General features: G+C 56.8%; 6 protein-coding genes across 6 annotated transcripts; 3 read left to right on the top strand and 3 right to left on the bottom strand.

Annotated features, from left to right (window-relative positions):
- Positions 1 to 439: 439 nt before the first annotated feature.
- Positions 440 to 2,612, bottom strand: PUNSTDRAFT_141894 (uncharacterized protein; the record flags this gene model as incomplete). Its single annotated transcript, XM_007381032.1, has 3 exons — positions 440 to 2,086; positions 2,139 to 2,337; positions 2,397 to 2,612. The coding sequence occupies 3 exons, from the start codon at positions 2,610 to 2,612 to the stop codon at positions 675 to 677; spliced, it is 1,827 nt and encodes a 608-aa protein (XP_007381094.1). The 3' UTR covers positions 440 to 674.
- Positions 2,613 to 2,968: 356 nt separating this feature from the next.
- Positions 2,969 to 5,395, bottom strand: PUNSTDRAFT_131729 (uncharacterized protein; the record flags this gene model as incomplete). Its single annotated transcript, XM_007381031.1, has 10 exons — positions 2,969 to 3,760; positions 3,823 to 3,857; positions 3,927 to 4,065; positions 4,115 to 4,134; positions 4,197 to 4,300; positions 4,353 to 4,572; positions 4,629 to 4,759; positions 4,813 to 4,938; positions 4,988 to 5,085; positions 5,141 to 5,395. 10 exons carry the CDS (start codon positions 5,393 to 5,395, stop codon positions 2,969 to 2,971), a joined length of 1,920 nt encoding a protein of 639 aa, XP_007381093.1.
- A 1,100-nt stretch (positions 5,396 to 6,495) lies between these two features.
- On the top strand, positions 6,496 to 8,132 carry PUNSTDRAFT_124859 (uncharacterized protein; the record flags this gene model as incomplete). Its single annotated transcript, XM_007381030.1, has 4 exons — positions 6,496 to 6,584; positions 6,664 to 7,370; positions 7,426 to 7,458; positions 7,518 to 8,132. 4 exons carry the CDS (start codon positions 6,496 to 6,498, stop codon positions 7,961 to 7,963), a joined length of 1,275 nt encoding a protein of 424 aa, XP_007381092.1. The 3' UTR covers positions 7,964 to 8,132.
- A 4,077-nt stretch (positions 8,133 to 12,209) lies between these two features.
- PUNSTDRAFT_118907 (40S ribosomal protein S5-1) lies at positions 12,210 to 13,499 on the top strand. Its single transcript, XM_007381029.1, has 6 exons — positions 12,210 to 12,369; positions 12,549 to 12,686; positions 12,744 to 12,849; positions 12,908 to 13,048; positions 13,110 to 13,211; positions 13,284 to 13,499. The coding sequence occupies exons 1-6, from the start codon at positions 12,287 to 12,289 to the stop codon at positions 13,323 to 13,325; spliced, it is 612 nt and encodes a 203-aa protein (XP_007381091.1). The 5' UTR covers positions 12,210 to 12,286; the 3' UTR covers positions 13,326 to 13,499.
- Positions 13,500 to 14,270: 771 nt separating this feature from the next.
- PUNSTDRAFT_141891 (uncharacterized protein) lies at positions 14,271 to 16,931 on the bottom strand (the record flags this gene model as incomplete). The annotated part of the gene is made up of 4 exons (XM_007381028.1): positions 14,271 to 15,707; positions 15,770 to 16,506; positions 16,562 to 16,598; positions 16,666 to 16,931. 4 exons carry the CDS (start codon positions 16,929 to 16,931, stop codon positions 14,978 to 14,980), a joined length of 1,770 nt encoding a protein of 589 aa, XP_007381090.1. The 3' UTR covers positions 14,271 to 14,977.
- Positions 16,932 to 21,843: 4,912 nt separating this feature from the next.
- PUNSTDRAFT_50513 (uncharacterized protein) lies at positions 21,844 to 22,448 on the top strand. Its single transcript, XM_007381027.1, has 3 exons — positions 21,844 to 21,940; positions 22,009 to 22,195; positions 22,244 to 22,448. Exons 1-3 carry the CDS (start codon positions 21,852 to 21,854, stop codon positions 22,421 to 22,423), a joined length of 456 nt encoding a protein of 151 aa, XP_007381089.1. The 5' UTR covers positions 21,844 to 21,851; the 3' UTR covers positions 22,424 to 22,448.
- Positions 22,449 to 22,512: the final 64 nt, after the last annotated feature.

The raw sequence follows: 22,512 nt of genomic DNA, 5'->3' as shown, positions 1-22,512 counted from the left end.
AAACTCTGGTGCTTATGCTATGTCGGTGTTCTGATGATGCATCGCGAAATCGTCCCTGCAAACGAAGTCTCGTACTAGCGTCCCCTTTCGCCTAACCACACAGTAAATCAATTTCACGGCTTGATGAACATCAAGCATATGCTTGTTCCCACAACATTCCTTCAGGCACAAGAATATGATGTCGCAAGAATCCTCTCGAAAGCCGTGCTCGTAATTGTTAAGAACAAGCTGATTGAAGCCCCGTCCATCACGTCCATTTTGAGCTCCAAATCGGACACGACGAGGCGAATCGTCGCGATAAAGGCTGGGTGCAAGCATGACTCTCGCGATAATTGTCTGAGCTTGTCTCAAGCATCTCTCAACCCGAAAATTATAGTCAGCATCACCAATCGTGGCTAAGCTAAGTGACTGCAATTTTGTCAGCAGAAAGTGGAGTACAAGACCGCATAGTCGACGATTGAATACAATTCAGGAAGTAACTGCGAGCGAGAGTGGAGCGGCGGGGCACCCGCCGTTTCTTCAAGTAGTAATGCTTCGGGTATGGCGAACGTAGAAAAACAAGGCACGACCATGAGCCAATACAACGACCAGATGCTATAGGTACACTCTAAGAGGGTTAGATATCCAGCGATAAGCAAGAACGGCCCGTCCGTCGCCACACGCAGTCCGGGCATTCAAACGTCAAATCGGCGCACGGCAACCGTCCCGCGCGCATCCGCGCTCACAATCCGTCGTTCGTCGAACGCAACGCTCGTTTGGACCGCGTCGTCGCTGAGCTTAGCTGCAAGGTCCGGCTCCGCAACCTCGACGCCGAATACGCGCTGCTCGTCATCCTGTTCTGCGTCCTCGTTACGCTGGGATAGCCGAGGGCGAGTTTCGGCCCTGTATTTGTCGAGATCCCAAACCCAGACGCCGCCAGTGGCGCCGAGGGCGACGCAGCGCCCGTCGGCTAGGGCAAGCGAGGATAGGGGTCCAGTAGCGCCGTGCAGCGTGCGCGTGAATACTAGCTTCGGTGGCGATGAAGAGGAAGACGGGGAAGAGAGGCGATATAGCTGCAGCGGCGTGGAGGAGTGGATAGCTAATTGATCTGAAAATGTCGATGCAGACGACGCAGACGTAGATGCTGGCGAAGGGGAGCGAGAGCGACCTGTCGAGGACGGAGACGATGCCGGCGTAGAGGGAGAGGGTCCGAGGACCACCCATTTCCCGTCGGTTTGCACGTCCGCAACAGCAGCAACTTTTCGGCCCCACTGCTCGCGCATGGCGCGGACCTTAGAAGCATCGAGGAAGCCGGCGGGGACGTCGAACGCGCGCGCGCTTCGTGTAGATGTGACGGAGAACTCCTCTTCCTCTATGAACTCTGCACTGTGTTCGGTGCCGAGTGTCTCCCTCACCGACGAGGAGGATGAAGGAGAGATGAGCAGCTCTGTGGCGCCGACGGACCAGTGGCGCGGATAGACGGGAACACTGTAGGCGATCACGAGTTTGTAGCCACCGGCTCCTGCGCCTGAGGAAGGTTTGGAGAGAACAAGGGATGCGGGCGCGAAGGAGGTAAAGCTACTAAGGGTTTGAATGTATTTCGGTCTGCTGGGGACGGAGGACGAAATGGAGTAGAGGGAAACGGAGAATGAGGCGGAGTAGGCTGTAGAGAGGGTAACCAGAAGGGGATGGTGATAGGCGGCTGTTTGAATCACGCGGGGGGTCAACGTGTGCGTAGAGGGGACGTGGGATGTGAGCAGGGTGGAAAGGTGAAGAGAGGCGTGGTCGATAGTGAAGATATAAAAGGCGCCGGTGGACAGGAATACCGCTAAACGCGACAAAGGATGGGAGGCCGAAGAGGGACGTGATTGATCCAAAGCAAGGGCGGTTATACGGCATGGAGGAGTAGAAGGTGGACAGTGGAGAGTGTGACGCGTACCAGAGGGTGCGAGGAGGGCGAGAGAAGGATGTGAGGACGGTGAGGCTGGTGCGGTGATGATGAGCGTGCCGGCCAGGAGGACGTGCGATCCTCGCTCTGCGGATTCGCCTCGGCACGGAAGGGACAATCTGATAGGATGCGGTTGCAGCTGTTCGACACTGCAGCGTCCTAGTTGACAGGTCAGTTCGAGGCTTGCGAGATGGGAAAGCAAGATACATACCTGTCTGCCAATTGGACGATATGCGGAACATCCATTTCCAGTCGCGTTCATGGTCGTGGTGAGATGCCTCCTTGCCCTTTGCACGGGCTGGGAGGGGTCTAGTAGGCCGTCCTTCGTGGATGTGGCCAGCGGAGATGAAGCCCCTGGCACCGCGCAGTCTAGGGCGTCCGTACTCATGCAGGAACAGCCCCTTCCATAGCTGCGCATGGATTTATATCAGCAATTGCTTTGAGCATGTTAGAAGAGCGTGGTACGCACCTGGTTGTCTGCGGCGAGCCTACACCAGTTCCGGCTCGTAGGCTGGATGCGGCAAAGCGACTGTGCGGGGAGGAACGTAAAGATGTGCAGCACGAGCTCATCATACAACGAGCCATCGAATGTCGTCGCCGGGCGGGAGACATGTTTGAGAGCGTTATGCAGGCGTTTCGGGGGCGGAAGCGCCTCCGCATCGGACGGGCGGAGGTGCTTGGACATCGCTAAGCACGGTGAGCAAGAGATGTGACCGAGTGTAACGAGCCGGAAGATCGGAGCATCGGAGTCACAAAGAAGGCGAACTCCTTGCCTCCTTGACATGCACATGGACCTTGTCAAGCGCCGTTCTTGCTGCTCGCAGTCGCAGGCTGTTTTGAAATACCATGTATCAAGTTCCTCGGAAAAGCAATTAGGATATGTGCATATTTGCATACTACGTATACAAAGGCCACTGCGATATATCAAAACTTATACGCAATCCAATTCGTTCCTGATTTGTCGTGATGCAGTAAGCTACATGAAGGGGTGTGAACCTTGGCCCACTGCATCACGAAAAGTTGAGGGTGACTTTACAATCTCTACGCCCAACCGTCAGACGAGGCTTCCGAGTCGGAGCCTTCAGAGCTGTCGTGCCCCAGGGAGGGTCGAGTGTCGTCTTGCAACTGGGCCCAGGAGTACACACCACTACCACCCACAGTGACGATACCACAAGCGGCAGCCTGTGCGATGTACTTGGTCAACTCTCCTTTACCGACAGGGTAGGTCCCTGGATATTTGGACCTGATCGCATCGCCGATGATGGAGTATTTGGCTCTGTTCGCCGGTGCATCCTGGAGGAACTCTACGAGCGGCGAGAAGTTGGGCACTTCATCACTGGTAGAAGACCCTGACGTTGTGGATGAGCCGGCCTCCGATGAGGTGGAGGAGAGGGTCGAAGAGATAACGGGCGGATGAGCCGTAGGAGTGGAGGCTGCCAGTTCCGCCCAATTCGGGGGCGGGGATGATTCTTGGAGGCGTTGCTTGCCCTCGCGTACTGGATTAGACTTGGTTGCTGTGACGTTATGATGAGCACTGCGTGCATGTGGTTCGCAGATATCCCGCGATTTGTGGGATGCATGGGAGGAGGCTTCATCTTCTTCGCCAAGGTCGGAATCGAGCACTGGAACCTGAATGGCCAGCATCGATTGTCCGCCATCGATGGTGATGCGAAGACGAGATTTGACATGCAGATACCCTGCCCCGAGCGCAGCAATCTGCTTCACTCCATGGATAGACCGATCGGCGCCATTGACAGCGCCGTCTGGCAGCTCACGAACGCTCAAACCCGACGAAGCGAACACCAACGCTTCTCCTGTTCCTAAAGATACGATCTAGTAGCTTGAAGTTTCAGTCGGTGTGCCCTTGAAGTGCACGTACGACCACGGATTCTCACCTTGGAGAACCACGGATCTAAATCGGCTGACTTAGCTGCGACATGATTGAGTAGATGGGTCAGCCACCTGGGCGATGAGAACCTATGAGCGATGATGAAAGAACATAGGTCGAGAATTTTGCTTGGCACGACGGTAGGTTCTTGAGTGGAAATCACCACACGGGTGCGAAGATGCCGCTGCTGCCGTATCACAGACAGAAGCGACTCGGTGAGGCGTGATGACGCTCCACGTTCAGTCAGATACTAGCTCATTATCAGCACTAATAACAGATAGAGACGGGAAACCACCCACTTTATGAGCTTCGTCAAGTACTGCCAAATATGACTAACGGTTAGTGTCTACCGTAAGGTACGTGGTCTTCCATGATGCTTACCAACAATCTTCCCCGATGAGTCGACCTTTGCTTCGATGAAGATTCCAAGGATCATGTCAAAAAATCCGCACGCTGATGAGGCGTCCATGAATGGCGATGACAGGCTAATACCAATGTGGGTTAGACCTACTCATTTAATGTATATGCGATCCTTACTCGATAATAACCAGTTTACCGCGACCAAAGTGCGTCGAAACGCTGTTGGCGTCTGTTCCCCCCTCCAAGCAGGCGTCCAAAAGACCCAAGCGCAGCTTGAGCATTGCCTTCTGCGTAGCGGCGAATTCTTCCTCCTCCACAAAACGAAGGAAGTCGCTATACGAGAACTGGTCCATTTTGCGGAGGTGTGCCATTACTTTCGACATATAGAGCGGCATTTCTGTACTCGAGATCTTAGATCACCGAGAATGCCTGGAGGAAGGAGAGAAGACGCACGCGAGTCACCATCCACCTTCATCATGCAGAGCAGACGTTCCGCACTGATATCTCGTTCTGCGAAATGAAGTGGCCGAACATCAACGGATAGTCCTTTATAAACTTTTCGCATGGACTTGAGCGAACTGGGCCTGCAAATGTCTGGGTCGAGGGCCATAGTTAACTTATAGATAAAGAAACTCACAGAACTAGGACAGTCACAGCGGGCGGGATAGCATTCTCACCACGGAGCGGGTCCAGTGATGCCAGGTAAGCCGCCTCACACGGTTGCACACCGTCGCCCCCGCCGGCAGCCGTGTCAAAATGGAATCTATCGTCAGTTAGCCAATGTCGAGCGACGACCAACCTGCCAAACGTACAATAGGCCGCTGAGGGGAGCACCCAATGTCCCGACACGGTCATCCTTGATCAGACAACTTTCGAGCAGTACACTCGTGCTATGACTCTTCCCGGAGCCCTGGTGAGGCAGAAGCGTTGATTGGGACTCCGTAGTCAATATTGCAAGAACCTACCTGCACTCCACATATCACAGCGCTGAAGGGGGAGTTCGAATTGACAAACACCTGCGACACCTGAATGGTCGAGGCAAAGCCCGGTGCTTCCTGCTCGATCACATGTCCATACAGTGCATATTGAGGGAATACAGTCTCTCCAGCAAGAGAAAGTGCTTCGCCAGTGAAGAGCGGCGCGGTAATCGTAGCATGATCATGATACCTAGTCTTGGAACCCTTGCTGAGCAGAGCTGAGTATCGCCCTGAAAAGAACATTGTCGCGATCTGGTGGCCAGTTGGGCAAGGTTCCTTGGGCCCCTGCTATAAGACTGGATGACATGCCGCGGGTCGACAGCTCATTTCACTGCCGATGCGTGTAATCCACGAGGCACAACTTCGGCAGGGCAGCACTGCTGGCAAGTACGTGCATGTCCCTTTGTGAAGGCCCGCACGACATCGAGCGATCGTGCCATTCTCCTATTCCCTTCGGGGATGTCGGGCTGAAGTGGACCGTAGACCCTGCCCAAGCTACCCGAAGGGTGTCCTACGCACGCAAACCCCGCAGCCGACCAAAAATCTTGTCATCTCTGCCTACCTGCCTTCCCAAATCCAGCGCATCGGTGCGTCCCAGAGCCGTTTTTATGCAGAGGCGATGAGGCGCTCGGTGGCATAGTATGCGTAAGACAGCCCGGATTTACAGTCCCGGAGGCTTATTGAGCGGGGCGGGTGCAACGAGGCTGAGTTCGAGGTACGCATCATTACGTTGCACCCCCCTCTGCCCTTTGGTTCCCTCTCTACAATCGGTGCTAACCCAAGTCTTCAGGCGCCGGCGTACTGGTGGTGTAATTAAGCTCCAAGGTCCTCTTTCCCTTGTCCGCGGCAAAGAGCTGCCTCCAGGCTATCGCATGGATCATCAACAGACTGGAACGATTTGATTGATACGCGCGGGGCAGTTCCCTCTGGCCTCATATCAACAGTGAAAAGCTAGTCAGAGTGAGTCAATCTGGACGCCACCCATCGAACGTCGTCGCCGGGCGGGGAAGTTTGTCGGTATCATGCAGAATTTTGTGGGGCGGGAGGGCGTCCGCGTGTAGACAGATGGAAGTGCTTGGACATCGCTGAGCACGATGAAGCAGAGGTGTGAAGTAGGTAGGTAGTAGTTATAACCGGCGCGCCGGAAGAGCTGGGCCTCTGTGAGGTATTGTCATCACAGGCAGCGCCACTGGATGGAGTCACGGTCGACCTTATTTGGCAATGACCTTGCCTTTCATGATCCTCATCGTCTGGCAGCATGGAGAAGATTTTCTGTCGTTGCGCCGCGCAACCTGGATTTCCTCGTTAACCTTCCCAGCTTTTTTATTGACCTCGTCCTCGCCATGAACTGGACCGACCGCATCGTCGACGTTGAGACGGATCTCCCGGAGCGCGAGCTACGGAGCAAGCTGAGCGAGGCGTGCGGAGAGATGTAAGAGACGCGTTTACAGCGTGTAGGGCCACGCGCGCATATACCCAATCTCACAAGCTTTCTTCTGCCTCGTGTTCAGGACACGTTTCCTGCCGTGGGATACGTCGACCGACGGGGTTCCCGTTTCGCACCAGCAGCGGCGACGGCGACACTATTTCGTGGAGTTCCGCTTCGCATCGTTCGGACGTGATGAGGACCGGCTTCCAAAGCTGCCAGAGACGCGCATACAGCCGCTATGTACGAACGCGCAGCTCATTTGGCCCTACATGCAGGCCTCGCGCGAGAGGCCGTCTGGCGGTCTGCAGGCGCCCTTGCAAAATATTCCAAACGTCTCGAATGCTCCCGATGGCGACAGCCCACGGATTTTACCTCTGAACGGAGTGACAACAGTTCCTTTGGCTGCGAAATCTCCCCTTCGGAAATCCACAGGGTCATTCCTCAAAGATCTGAAGTTTAGGGTGTCGGAGAACGACGACCCATCCAAGCCGATCGCAGACCCGGACAAAAATCCCTCTGCATTGCGCCCATCTTTCGCCTCGCCATCCTACGGGCCTTCGACCACGAGCGAAGTTCTACTGTCGCCGCAGTGTACTGTGCCCGTGCATGTACCCTTCACGTTGCACAACACACTCACCCTCTCATTGGCTGGTCGACTGGTATCCGTCGACCTCGACGCGGCGGATGACGATCCACAGGCGATCATCGCACTTCTATGCGAGGCGCAGAGCGAGAAGGACCAGTGGATGATCGCGGGCGCTCACTATCGCAGAAGGGGTTTGCCACAAGGTGAATGGCCTGTAGTTGTCTTTGGTCGCCTATTGATGACTGTGACGTCTCGCAGCCGCGATCGCGACCGTAGACGCCATGTTGGGAGGTGAGCGATCGGATAGGTTTTCACATGTAAGGAAACCATCGCTGATCACATCCTCGCAGTCATGGCGAAACAGACACCTGCGGTAAACATCGCGGATCTGAAGCCCGTACAACTCTTCATGTCGTCTTGCCACACGGACCTCATGCGACGTGCTCGCACTCCCGCAGGGAAAGAAACGCCGGAGTCACGCGCCCACTTCGACCAGGCGAAGATGTGGCTGCAAAAGGTCTACGGGAGGGAGGTACCGGCGCTGCCCCCGCCGCCGAGCACCCGCGGAGTTCTTCTCGACACCGGAGCTCGGAGCGCAGTGGCCGGCGTCCGAGAGCGTTCGATGGTCGCACAACTACCCCACTCTGGGTCGGAAACATCGCAACCCACCAAGCGTCGATTAGACAGCCTAGGAGACGAGCCAGGGAACGAACGCACGTCGCGTCGGCGCATCGAGCAAGGCAAGGACTGCGAGGAAGGCTTCGGAGGGGCCGTGATGGCCTCGATGAAGGTATAGACCGCAAGCGTGGTTTCGAGGAGCTATCTGAAGACCTGTTCGTACATACAGTTAATGATTGGACGGAACGTGGGGCATTCGTTGTAGGATAGCAGCGTACCCGACGGTATGCGTATGTTGCGAAGATCAAAGAATGTATTCGTGTACCTGTGAACGAGGCGAGACGTACGCACCGACACCTCTCCCAATGCCCGTATATTCTCGAAGTGCTAGTGAACGACTCTGATGTACGTACGATTGAAGATTCCATCTTATTCCATTGAGCGCGTATGACGACTCCCCGGACACTGATGGATACGCTCAGCGCTACGCCATAAGCGTCTTCGCTCTCATAAAACTGTCACGGTGGGGTTGAGGCGCTCGTTTCTTCTCAGACCAGTGACATTGCAGGGGTATGAAGATTGCATGCATCGACTACGAATATGCAGATCCATGAGGCGAACAATGTGATGTATAGTATAGGGCTGCGACACCTGTGCAACGGAGAGTTCGTCAGCAAGGCTCTGCGCGTATGAGAGAAACGTTGGAGAGGATAGGATCAGAACGTTGAGTGTTCGTCAAACGTAGGCACACGCCTCGCGTCGGACAATGTAGATAAGTTTTCACGGAACATCAGATGATGAAGAGAATTGGGGAGAGGATGAATGCAGGTTACGAAAGCCAAGCTCACCTTCACGTCTGGTACCCATGTCAATCTTGCATACAAACATTCTCCGCAACGTCGTGTCTTTGTCGATGGAGACGCGTCCAGGACCTAGCAAGGGGATCGAGCCAGGCTGGAAATAACGAAAGCAAGCGCGCACGCCGCCGCATGCGGCATGACTCCCTCGACCGTTGAGCGCCGAGCTCTCGGGCCCTCGACGCCTCTTGGATCATCCCGTAAGCCATGCTCGATAGCCAACAATTCGCCGCTGTACCCGTAACTCTTCTTCAGGCGTTGTGCTAGCCAGGAGACAGCCGAGACACCCCCCCCCCCCAACCGAATTGAGACTGATGGACCGGGATGCGCCAGAATCATCCCCTCCGGATTACGGACAACAGCCATGCTTTCTCTGCGACGCTTGATCCGCGATGTACCCTGTCCCAAACCCAGATGCACGCTCGGTGATGCCACCCGGAGCTCACTCGAATCATCATGTCCATGGCGCAGAGGCACTGGAAATCGTAATCGTAATTAGCTGCTGTGCTGGCGTAAGGATCATCAAGCCCACCGACATTGACTATGCTGTATGTCTTGTACCATCGCGAGTGCCATCCACCGCAGATGGCTGCAACATTTACTACAAGGACATTGCATGCCAAGATCGACAATCCACGCTGATGTATGGGACAGGGTTTATGACTCTGCCCATGCGATCGCAGCGAGGGCGACGCTCGAATACTTCGACAATGCACAACGTCGGTAGTTCCTGGCCCAAGCATGGCATTTCGCAGCACGATACAACGATTACGTACAGTTTTGATCCCCTGCTCTCCCAGTGACGGGAAGGTTCATCGTACTAGAGTCCGTTCACACATCGTTGGGCGCATATGCATGCCCAGGTAAGTTGCACTTCTGCGTGGACATGTAATAAGGTATTGAACGGGCCACGACAGATCGGCGACATCAATACCTTAGGCATGATCGGATGCATATGCGACTCAGCATTGTGCTCTCCAATAGTATTGTGGCCTATCAGCTTTGACAGCTCCCCGGTTTACGCGAGGAGCCATGGCACAAAGCGTGAGTGACATCAAAGTGTATGTCTGTGAAAGCTGATGGCTTGATGAAATTATGTCAGTACAAACAGATATACCAGTCGTCGGAGACACACTGATTGTCGTCGTGGCTCTTTCCGGATCGGCATAGGCCCAACTCCACTCCGAGATGTTTCTATCATCGCAGACTTGGAGGTGATTGATGCTTCTGTCATCTTGCTATCGGAGTTGATATTTTGGCAGGCAACGGCAGAGACTGTACTCTGTCAGCTATATGGCATGAGTCTTACGCGGTTCATCAATATAGCTGGAACTCCACCTCCGCCATAGACTAGACTCCGTGAATATAAACGTGGGTTTTCGACCCTGGTTCCACTGGAGATTCAACGGATTCCTCCATCGTTAACCGCGATCGCCTCAGAGACCCGAATTGTCTCCACCTCGCAGTGGACTATCGTCGCGTCCAGACATGGACGACAGTCAGCAGCTACGTCGAGAAGCCAGTGCAAGCGCCTGTATTGTGAGATACGAAGCACAGGCAACGCTTACTCTTGAGTCGGTATTGTTCCCTGCGATTGAGTCATGCGCCGCTCACCCTTCGCTATGTGCAGGAAGGAAACATAGCAGCAGTGCTGGGTATGTGTCCGCCACTTGCACAGGTGTGCGTCGTATGCTATCTCCCATCGACTGTAGGCAAGAAAACAAATACGCCACTATACGTAGCGATCACCGTGACCTCGATCGCATTACCGATGTACCTGCAGACGGCGAGCTGTCAGTAAACCGCAGGTGCAATGGGCATTGAAAGGGGTGGGTTCAGAAAACGAGATATTGTCATCACACGAGGGTGCTAGCCTCGTACCCGACGATGTCGACACGTTGGAAAGCATCATTTTGGCCACGGTAAAAAAGTGCAAGGACAAGAGGCGCATTCACCTCGAGACTTCATTTTTCTAGGTTGATGTTGTGGAGTTGTGCCACAGCGTTGATCGTTTTTATAGGAACGGGAGTATAAGAAACAGACACTGGGGCTTGTCCTTCCAACTTGCGAGAAGAGCGGTGCCGCCGCACAAGTCACCTGTCATTTCGGTTCCCGGTAAGCCTCTGACTCGCTGTCCCGCTTCTCTTACACCGTTGGAATTATGTATAACCTCGGCAGACTCTGCCGGGTTCTCAACCTCCTGGAATCCGTCATTCGCGCGCTCTCGGCATTTAGTTCTATGTGTTTTTCGGCTGACATTCCGAAAGGAGCGGATGTTTGGATGGCGTTGATCAGCGCGGTATTTCGGGGCATCCGACGGGGATTATGGATAGTCGCCCAGCTCGACACAAGGCCAGTTTGGTCATCGAGCCTCCGAAGCGAGAGGCCATCGGAATCTCTAAAAATGGCCCCCAGACATACATATATCGCCAATCGGGGTCGACCGGCATTTCAGGGAACAGGGGTTAATGGTTATCCTGTTATGTCAATGCCATGTCGGCTAGTGATCATATACATCCGATGTTTTATCAGGTCATTATGAACTGTCGATACGCGGCTGTGGATTGTCAGCCTGCATCAACTTCAAAAAAACGGTGGGTGCCCGCCAGTCAGGATCCACCTCCGCTCGCATTGCCATCATACTATTTCTGCGTTCGAGCAGGAATTCATTTCAAAATCTCAAAGAGGTCGACGAGTGGACGGTGCCGGTATCAATGCACAACCAAGCAACTTATCACATAATATATCTGGTGGTCACGGCCAGCAGTGCCCGATTCATAGTGGGTATTTCAATTACCCTACGCCGGTCTCTTGTGTTAGATAACGTCCAATTCGACAATCTACGGCGAGTTGCAGGAAACAAGCCAAAGCATTGCGACGATGAGACGGTGACAAAGAACTGCTGGTTTATCCGGATATTCAGAGTAATTCGAGTATATGCGGGGCGTACTTGCACAGTGTACGCATGTATCAATCGCAGGGATTTTAATGCATGACTCCGCCGGAGTATCGTACGGCGGCTCACCGCCTGACCAGTGATCCCGCACCCAGCGGATGTGAGTGCCGGAATGTGATGAATGCGTGCAGGCAGGGTCCGGGTGAATACATACAGGCATGAGTCGCCCGGAAGAACATGGACATAGATCGAACTGAATTCGATTAACCTGCATATGCTAATCCCCGGAATTCGAAGATGATTCATGTCGAGTTACCGGAGTGACCGTCTCGGCCGTGTCTCCCAGAAAGAAAGAGGATTTCCAGAGTAATCACAGCGCCGTAGCACGTCACGGCTGCTGCAGCAGCGTTGTAAACGTCGGACTCAGTGAACGCGATCATAGGATCCATGCACGGGGCTCTGCCATGGTCAATAGGGAAGAGCGGCCGTAACTGTATCTCATGCTCGCGCAGCATCCCTACCGGCCTGACGCAGACCTGGTACATCACAATTGTTTGATCATCGTGCTGTTGTTTCGTGTATGCTATGGCCAGCGCTGAGTGAACGTTAACTCGAACTTGACCCTAACCACTCCGTAACCTTTCGGTGGTGCAACTGTACAGCTTTCCCACGCCCCACTACTTCTTCCCGCTCATCCTCACACATACGGCCATCGCCCGGCGCTGCTCGCCCTCAAGACTTTCGCAAAATGGCCGCGGTACAAACACTGCCGAAGGATATTTCTAAGCTGGGCGGAGAGATCAAGCTCTTCGGCAAGTGGGAGACACAAGAGTGCGTCCACCTGGCCGCATACAGTTCGTGCTGGAAGTTGATCATGCTTGCTTCACGCCTTCCGCTCCCAATTTCGCCTCGCAAATCGTCTTTCCAATTCTGCAACTCTGCGTGGCTCTACGACTTGCTACGCACGAATGATGCCCTTCGCGAATCTGGCTCCGCGCGAACCAACGCAGGATCGAGGTGAAGGACATTTCTCTGCAGGACTACATTCAAGTCAGGCATGCCGTCTACCTGCCCCACACCGCCGGCCGCTACGCGAAGAAGCAGTTCAAGAAGGCTCAGATGCCCATCGTTGAGCGTCTCGTCGACAGGTCCGTGACCTGACCTTGCCTCGTCCGGTTTGGAGCGTTGCTCATATACGGTAACAGCTTGATGATGAAGGGCCGCAACAACGGCAAGAAGCTCCTGGCCGTTCGCATCGTCGCGCACGCCTTCGAGATCATCCATCTCCTCACCGACCAGAACCCTATTCAGGTTTGCATCAAGCGTGCTCGGACACCCGGCCTGATTGTATTGACGCCCTGGCTCATAGGTTCTCGTCGACGCCATCGTCAACACCGGTCCTCGCGAGGATTCCACCCGTATCGGCTCTCAGGGAACCGTGAGGCGACAGGCTGTTGATGTTTCGCCCCTGCGCCGGGTGAACCAGGCCGTCGCGCTCCTGACGATCGGCGTACGTCCTCCCCACAGCAGTTGATCGCATCCGCGAAGCTTACAAATGAACCCTTCCACAGACCCGTGAATCGGCGTTCCGCAACGTCAAGTCGGTGGCCGAGTGCTTGGCTGACGAGCTCATCAACGCGGCCAAGGGCTCTTCCAACTCGTACGCGATCAAGGTGAGCCCCCGCGAAGCGCTGTCCAGCGATCCGGTCGAATCATTTACTGACGATAACCTTATACGATAACAGAAAAAGGACGAGCTCGAGCGTGTGGCGAAGTCCAACCGGTAGAGCACCCGCTCACCGTCACCTGTTATGCTATTTCCCGTTTTCGCCCCATCGGCCAGGTTACACATGTATCCATGCTCCTTATGGCAATCCACTGCGGCAGCTCCACCTGGCGAGAGCGCGATGAGCGTGACGTCCGCTCTTCCCGAAGTTGCGGGTTTTCAATGAACCCATTCCGCATATGAGCGCTGCTGATCCTCGCGGATTCGGGCAAGGGATGAGCGTTTCCCTTTTCCGCCCGACACAGAACGTGCGCGTCATGTGAAAGCCCGCTCGTCTTGGGGGGGCGTTCCCAGCCCAGACCTCAGCTGATTGCCCGAGCTAAAAACCTACATAGCTGCGTTCCCCCCGCGAACGTCCGTTGTGGTCGCCGCCAGGTGCGGCGGCGCGTCCATCAATAGAGATCCGGTCTAGAGAGATCCTTCATCGTGCCCGTCGAATGCACGACGTCCGCGCATGATGCTAACTGCTTGTTGTCCATAGGGACCCCATGATGATGACCTCTAGGCTCTCTTCACACACACACACACAGCGCAACCGCCGCCTGCCAACGATCGGACGGGCGCATTAACCCGACTTGAGACTCAGAGCGCTGCGCGGGGGCATGGATCTTCCGGGGCGGTGCGGCGACACCTCCCCTAGTACCTACTCACACGCTCACTCTAAAACACGACGACTGCATGATGGGGGTGTGGAGACGGCGCGGGAGAGGGCCGCGCTCAGTCCGATGTATTCCCGCAGAAAAAGAAAAAACGTTTACTGAAGGGGCTACCGTCCGACTGGACTAAAACCACGACCGGGAGATCCGTTAAATAAAAAAAAGACATCGCGTGCGGCAGCGCAGGGGGGGGAGAGCTCTAAGAGGAGGGAGGAAGCGCAACGCGATAGGAAATGGCAGCGCGCAATAAACCAAGCTGGCGAGCGAGCCACGGCGAAAGGGGAGGGGGGGCGATATTCCGTGTGAACCAAACGAAGAGAGGCGAGGGATTATGACAACAGGTCGCGGGGCTCCAATGATATTACAGTAGGGTGGGACGGGATCGAGCGCGCGGGTGAACGCTGGGATGGTTTGAAAGAAGTCTGGCAATTAAGAAACGGCGCCGGGGCGGACGTGGGGTGCGATTGAAGATAAGGTTATAGGCAGGCGAGAGGGGACAACAGGGTGCCAGAATGTGGAAGATCGTCGAGTGCGAGTGTATGCAGATGCCGATGCGCCCAGGTGTCGAGTGATGGAAGAGGGGAGAGAGAAGCAGGGGTGTATGCAGTTTTGGCGTGTGTGGCGGGCAGGCTAGGCGGCGGCGGTGGATGGGTTGATAGAATACAGCGTTCGGATGTTTGATTTTGGCAAGATATTCGAGTGGGTTGCGACGGGCCGTGAGGCGCAGGGCTAGTAGTACAAGGGGCGTTCCGGGCGATCCGGCGGGAAGAGCGACAGTAGCTATCGATATAGAGCCCCATTCGCGGATCGGCATGGGTAGCAGGTGCCAGTGGTGCCGTGGGCGTGGCCGAGGTATTGCCGGCGTAGACGCAGAGAGAGCGAGCTCAATCTCCAAGAGTTGCCGGGGGAATACCGAGGAGCACGCGAGAGAGCAGGGGACTGTTCGTCGAGTTGTCGGGTGGACGGTGGTAGCAGTGACTAAGCCGCGTGACCCGCGCTATGGTTTAGGCACGGCGTTGCTCGCCGGTTTTGGCACAGCGCCGCTGAGGCCCATGTACCCGTACTCGCGCCCGATTTCGCGCAACATCGCCTTGCCCATGAGACACACCCAGCCAATGCCCTCGCCGGTGATCGCCTGTCCGGGCCAGTAAAGCTCGCCATCGTCGTCATCGATGTCCGGCTCGTGCTCGTCCGCAGCGGAGAGCGTGGTGTGCACCACGCGCGAGAACGTCTTCGGGAAGTGCTGAAGGAGCGTCGGGAGCGTGAGCACCATCTGCGCCTTCATCAGGCATTCGCGCGCGCGCTGGTCCTGGTCCGCGTGCTCCCGGAGCGTGCTCAAGAAGGACGCCTGGACGGGAACCGGGACGTCGACCGGATTGGTGGCCGGTGGCGCGGCCTGTAGGCGCGCGGCCGCGATCGACGCCGCGGGGTGGGGTTCTTTCGCACCACCGGGCGCCGCGAGACTCGAGCCTGAGCTCGAGGTTCCGGGCCCTTGCTGCTGGGGCTTCACGTTCGGCGTCGAATTGGCGCTGTTCGTGCCCGCGGGCGAGGGCAGCATCGGCGGCGTGGAGGCGTTGGTCCCGAAGGGCAGCGACTGCGCCGCGAGCGCGGCAGCCTCTGCAGCGAGCTGCTCCTGCCGCGTCTTGAGCTTGTTGAGCTCGGGCATGAGGGTGTACTGGTTCGCAAAGGTAACCATCCGGCCCATGATGAAGCCTTGTAGCATGTATCTGAGTGAAAGGATAACGATGTCAGAAACGCCACCCGGTCGAGTGTATACGCATATACGCACATGACGCCGAGCAGCGCGCGCTCGCGCTCGCCTACCGAGTCGGACGGCGCCCACCGGCTCGTCCACCAGCCCATGAGGCCGAGCACGCCTTCCCATGCCTTGCGGTCGCAGCCCTTGCGGAGCATGTCGCGCGCCCAGGACGCGTACGTGAAGCAGATGAGGGCGTCGAGGCCCTCAAGGCGGGCGATCATCCCGCCGTGCTGGTGGTAGGTCGAGTCTGGCGGTGGCGGATTCGGGAGCGGCTTGTGCTCGGGCGCGGAGACGGGGTAGGTCGAGTGCAGCCTGGCCTCGGACGAGTACTTGAGCAGCCGCGCGGCGCCGTAGAGGTTCTGGTACATGGTGTCGACCCGGGCCTTGTCGAACTTGCCGCGTCGCGGCCGGCGGATGGGCGCGAGCGCGTTCGTGGAGGGTGGTGATGATATGGCTGCTGCCGCCGTTGCTGTTGTGGTTGCCGCGGTGGTTGTCGAGGGCCGCGGGGCGTCATCTCGCACTTCGCCGTCCTCGGCAGAGTCGGTGCGGAGATTCGTCGGCCGGTGCTGCGGCTGGGATTGGCGCGGTCGGTCGGTGGGAGCGGCGCCGTTGGGGATGGTGGTGCGTGGCCGCTTGGGCTTGTCGGCGTCCTTGTCGGGGTCGGAGGCGTGCTTGCGCTTGGACCCTGGCGCGGGGGACGAGGTGCGCGAGGCCGGTGGGGACGGGGGGAGCGTCGGCGGTAGTGGTGCGGAGATCGCGCCGAGGATCTATGGCGAAAGTCAGTGCGTCCTGCGGGCGGGGCGAGCAGCGGGTTCGGGGCACCTCGATATGCTCGAGCAGCTGCTCGCGGGTGAAGCGACTGGAGGTGGAGGGAAGGGCACGGTGAGCACGTCAGGCACGAGGCGGGGCGGGAAGGCTGCGCTCACCGTTTCTTGTGGCGGGCGGGCATGGCGGCGGCGGACGAGGAGGAGGCGGACGAGTCCGAGGCGCGCATCGGGGCGGGCGGGATGGGTAGTGGTAGTAGGAGGAAGAGAAGTGCGGTGCCGGCCTGTGGTGGTGGGGGGCGGAGGTGCGAGAGGGCCGCAAGGAGTCCCAGGCTCTGGACGGCGCCACCGGCGGCAGTGATTGTGTTACTTCCGCGGGCGTCTCCATGGCCCGTTGGCGTTTTATTATTTCGCGTTCCGATTTGCATTGTGCGAGTCTCCTTCACCGCCTCGGCCTCTCGCGACCACGTTCCCTTTCCTCTCGCGCGTCTTTCATCCCCTCCAGCGCGACGAACGCGCAAACCCCGGGACGGATGGCAGTGCTCATGTCTGTTCGCCCTCCCCTCGCCCCCGTTGACCGGCGTGATCGGTGTTGGCCGTGGCCCGATGGGACCCCAAGCCCATCAACTGACCCGCTCGATCTGGCCGTTTCCCGGCCATTGGATATGAATAACGTAGTCACTAGTCTCGGTCCTCCCTTGCACTAAAGATGACTTTGGTGCTCCGCCCCGTGACATGACGTTTGCGAATGTATCGCGGCTCGCAGCTAAAATACACACTCCTGTCCTCGGCTCGCACTCTTGGCCGCCCACTCCTTGGGAACCCTGGCCCAACCCTCGTCGTCGACGGCCACCGACAAACGAGGACCGTCAGCAAAACAACAGCCCTTTCGTGCCCGTCGACGCGATAATGATCAGTCATGGACGCGAGGCCGGGAAATCCCACCAATACAGCGAAGTGCGCCCGATGCAACGGAAGCTGCATGCCATAAGTAGTACCATACCCCCTCTCTCTCAATCCCGAAAATCTATCGCCGCACACGCCTTCTCACGCACCGCGCGGAGGGGCGATAATCTGCGCCAGCCCGTGCGAAGCCCCAGCCGTGCGCACATGGGCATCCTATCCCGTACCGTGCGTTTAACGAGGGCTCGCACATGCGTGGAAGCCGCCTCCCCTCCCGTTCGTTCGACAGAAACGTATTTCGCTCCGGGTGCATGTATAGATAAGTGCAAATGCATGTGTCTCCCGGGCGTGCGGAGGGATCCGCCGATCGGGAAGCTCGCCGTCCGTCCCCGGCCAACGTTCGCGCAATGAATTACAGTACGTAGAGTTCATCTGGATCCTCGGACGGGGCGCCGTTCGAGGAAATTCTTCATGCTCTACCCGCGTCCAGGTGACTCACCGCGCGCCCAAGAAGAGGGTGCGGGTGACTAACGCCATGACCATCCAGTGACTAAACCGGTTCCTCGCAAAAGCTTGATCTCAGTCACGAAATGCGCAAGTTGTACATACTTAAAACGCGACCTTCGGCGGGGTTTCTCAGGCACAGCAGGAGGAAGAGGATGCGGATGACAAAAGAGCCGGCCGGCAATCAAGCTGAAAATTGCCTTTCTTGGACCAAAGGGTGGATCTTTTGTTGCCGTCGCGGCGTCGCACCAGGAATCCGAGACAACGCGCCTGGCCGGGGCGTCGTCATCGTTTTATCACTGCAAAGGCGCTCCTGCTGCCCTAACATGGACTCATGCAGCGCCCGCGTCGCGCAATCAAGTGACCTTCTCCGCGCTTGACAGCCCGGAGCGTCCAACATATATAACGACCTCCCAGGGAAGTCGCGCCAACTCGCCTGGTCCGAGCTCCTTATCTCTGCGACAATCCGATGGGACCCGGTGACAAGGACCTCCCGCTCTCTTAAACAAAGCCCTGTCTCAGCTGTCCATGCTTTACGGTCCGATCCGAAGAATATAGAGTACATCGGCTCGATCGCCGTACATCCCAGCCCATCCGCCATCAACGCACGCCCCGGACCAGTCTGGAGATGGCCTCTCCATCTCGCTCGTTTGCCACGCCATCCGTCCGTCAACAACTCCAATGGACTACCGCGGGTTTGACTGCCAGTGCCGGCCTTGAACCGCACACATGCCTATATTGGCGGGCTTATGGACTAGCCTAGCACAGGGCTGATTAGGTTTTTGCATTCCATGCTGCTCCCGAACGGTTCAAGTCAACGTCCGTGGCGGTCGACGCTGCCGCAAGGACCAGACGCGGACAATAAATCCGGGGGCTTCCGACCAACGCAAGAGAGAATGCGGTGTGCGCATCGACATATCTGACCTCGTTCTTCGACGGCTCTCCGGGACGCTCGCCCGGCACACGTACTACATACGTAACTCTGAGAAACAAAGGCGATGACGCATCGCATACGCGCTTCCCCTCAGCTCCCTGCCAGGGTTTACTTCCGAACCGCGCGCACGGCATTTCTGCATAATACAGCCTTTGCATTTGTCTGGAACGAAAGCCGCTCCGAGACTCGCCGCGTGCCATATTCGCGCTGTGGACCGGGCTGCGAAGTCTTTTATACTGATGGTGCTATATGTACGAACGGCCATGGTTGCATGCTGCGCGTTGCTAACAAAGGTCGATTGATGCAGCACCCCGTTTGACGCGATCGCGAGCGCTTTCTCTCTCTATCCATCCTTTCTCAATCTGAACTGCGGGCGCTCCGTTCCCTACGCGACAGCTGTGCGCGCGCGTGGTTTCAGCCCTGATCGTCCCGTGCGGACCACACAACCCGCAGTCGCGCGCGCTCCTCCCCACCTCGCAGATTCGGGCCACGGACGCACGGAGGGCAACTCGCCCATACCCACCAACGAGCTCAAGGGTCATCTATAGCAACGATGTGGAAACCCTTCTTTCAGGCCTCGTCTCGCTCTGGATCTAGATTCGGAAGGGTAAGTAGACGATCCAGCCACGAAGACGCGAGTATACCCAGTTCGCCGTATTCCGGGCTCAGCTGCTGCGTCCCACGCAGCACCATCCTCTCTCCCGGTATCTTCCACTGCTTGCTTGCAACGCTTCCCTATGGCACCTCCCCGGCAGTGAAATGCGATATTATCCAACGGCACCCTCGGTGCCTCCGGGCTCGTCGGGTGCGGTATTTCCGACGGTGACGCGACGTCCCCCTCGGCACTTCCACAGCCTCCAGGACCTACTGGGGATAACGCACTATGTGCTCATCACGCGCTAGGTCCACCAGCGGAGAGGCCCTGAGGCCTGAGGGCTCGCGCCGTTCGCGGAGATGAACCGAGAACGGGCGCGCTTGTCTTCTCGATCCCTCCTCGAACATGATGCCGGTACGTCTCGTGCTATACTTGGTCTTCTAGCTATGCTTGTGAATGAGCGTTCGCGATCTAGATGACTCGGACGTGCGTCCGAGTCAGGTACGGGGCGTCGACTTCGGAACCTCATGAAAGGCAGTCGTGACCGTCGACGGCGAGAGCGCGCTGCTCATACTGAGGCTATCGTCCTCTAACCCACCGTGGACAGATCAACTGGTCCGGCAGGTTACACTGCGACACAAAATGAGAAACCACCCGACTGCACATCAGTGGATCCCGCCCCTAGGCCTACCTCTACCCAAGCGGGCTTAGATATCGACAAACTGTGCATCCCACGAGGCCCGCCTTCTGACTTCTCTGGATCTCCCGGCGTAATCCGTACGTACAATTACGTGTGTATATATACATCCGCCGCACGCCAACATACTAGTTCTGACCATAATGTACGGAGTTGTCCTTCGAGCGGGTTCCTCGTTCCTGTTTTGAGCCTGCGCCCCAAATTCTGATTGCATGTGTTCATCATACCACAGCTTGCTTCAATGTATGTATGCAAAGCTTGCGGATACGACGGCGATGGAATGTTCGGTTCGTCGTTTGAAGACCGCGGGGTTGTCTACACGGTGAGCGTGCTCTCACTGATCTCCGCCAGGAACCTGGAACCCTGAAAGCGTCGCGTCGGTGGAGCAAACGTTTGGTTGCCGGCTGCCCATGTGGCCGTACATTACCTGCTCTGGAGGGCCTCCAGATTGTACGACCTTTCTGCCTGCGTCTGCGTACTGTATATTCACGCCAGCCATACTTACGCCCTTGACCATAAACGTAGGGCAATATCATGTCAGCATATGCATGATTTACCAATCATGTGCAGCGTTACTTATTGCTCCCGGCGGTTAACCCGGTCTAGGTCCGACACATCTGACGGTGGATGCGGATCCTTGTGCTGATCGAGTAGCAGGAGCTCGAAGAGGTCGCAGCAATGTGCACGTATCTAGCCGTACCAATCGCGGGTGGCTCTGCGTTATCCTGCGCGATAGACATGATCAGCTGAGTATCAGCCTCCGAGATCTCATTCCTAAAGGATCCATCTGCACGAATGTTCGCGAATGCGCGTAATATCAGCGATCTCACCAGATGTGTAAGTTCATAACATGATACCTTTCATGAGGCTTCAAGCGGATTCGGCTGATAGGTAGAGGACATACAATCTAAGGATACGGAAGCAACAGGAGTTGAATACTCAGAACGGATACGGACGTTGCGCCGCACGTCATCCAATATGAGAGAGATTCATTCCGCGGTCACAGAGTTCGGCTTTTGCAAATAGGGAGCTTCCGCGAGGTTTTGACCACGCTGGCGGTCGGTTTTGCCGATGCATGTGTATTTCCGCCGTCCCGTAGCTTATCCTCCAGGCTATGGTGAAGCTCTAGCCGGGATCCAGCCGCCTTATGGTAAGAGCATCGATCGGAGGACGAAACACCTGAACCCCTCCGACCCATCGAATCGGTGTAGGTTCACCCTGCAGCCTGACCACTGAGCAAAAACTCACAAGACGGCGTAGGCGTACCGCATGTGCCTCTATGAGTACCCCAAAAATTAGAGTAGATAGGCATGATCCCAAAGAGGATGCTTCCGCGCTTTGTCGCATCGTTGCGGTTGCCCACTGTGGGTGTATGTATCAGCCTCACACGGATATGAGCTAACCGGTGCGCTATTTCAGGGCCTGTATGAGCCAGAGTAGCTTTCAACGGCGAGTGGATGTTCATTCAGGCCTTCACAAGACCGCGTTGATTGTTTTTGCTGCTACCTGCGATATCGATGGCACGGTAGCAAACGCGGTCAAAGACCGGCGACTCAATCGTACCGGACCGGTATGAAACGCCACACGGTCACGTGAGTGGAAATGCGCTGTCCGTAACCGTATTACTGTTAGCGTGCAGGTGCGACGCGTTTCATTCAGACTTGTAACATTCGTTCTCCCCGTTCGCGTCTCAGGAGACAGCAAAGAGGCGTAACATGGCGCCGCAGATGGAGCCAGCGGTCCCGGTGACGCTGGACAGCGTCGGCCCGTCTCACGTCTCGCGCAAGCTCCGCGTCGCCGGCCTGTCAGTGAGCTCTCTGTCCCGGCTGTCCTATACACATCCTTCACCTCCACCCTTTCTGCGATGTGTAGGAAAGTAGCGTACGACACGGCAACGGACGTGATGCTTTTAGTTGACCGCGTCGCGCGCGCGGCGCTGCTCGTTGACTGTGCGTTGTGCGTGGGTGCAGAGGACGCAGGCGGGAGGTCTACTGCGAGGGCGTGGATGAAGGAGGAGAAGGCGATGGTCAAGGTGATTGGATACTTGGAGGAGCCAGCTGTGAGCGCGTCTCTACGTCTTCTGTGGTACTCCCTGAGGACATGGTAGATCCCCGTGCGCGTACCGACGGTCGGACGAGTCGTACGCGCGCTCGTTGCAGCGGATCCAGATCCGCGGCTTGTGTTGAAGGCGCTGCTCGTCGTGGACGCGCCGGAGCTTGACCTCGCGCAGTGGAATGTCGCGATCCGGGAGCGTGAGGAGATTGGATTTGGCGGCGTCGAGTCGTGATGGATGCGCTCGAGCTGCGGCTTACAGGCGCGAACAAATGCCGTTCGGTGTTGTTTGATCGCATTAAGATCGTCATGGTTGCTTTCCGT

The sequence above is a fragment of the Punctularia strigosozonata genome (assembly GCF_000264995.1).
Source record: "Punctularia strigosozonata HHB-11173 SS5 unplaced genomic scaffold PUNSTscaffold_3, whole genome shotgun sequence".
NCBI classification, from domain to species: Eukaryota; Fungi; Basidiomycota; class Agaricomycetes; order Corticiales; family Punctulariaceae; genus Punctularia; species Punctularia strigosozonata.
This window is presented reverse-complemented; position numbering and strand designations above follow the sequence as displayed.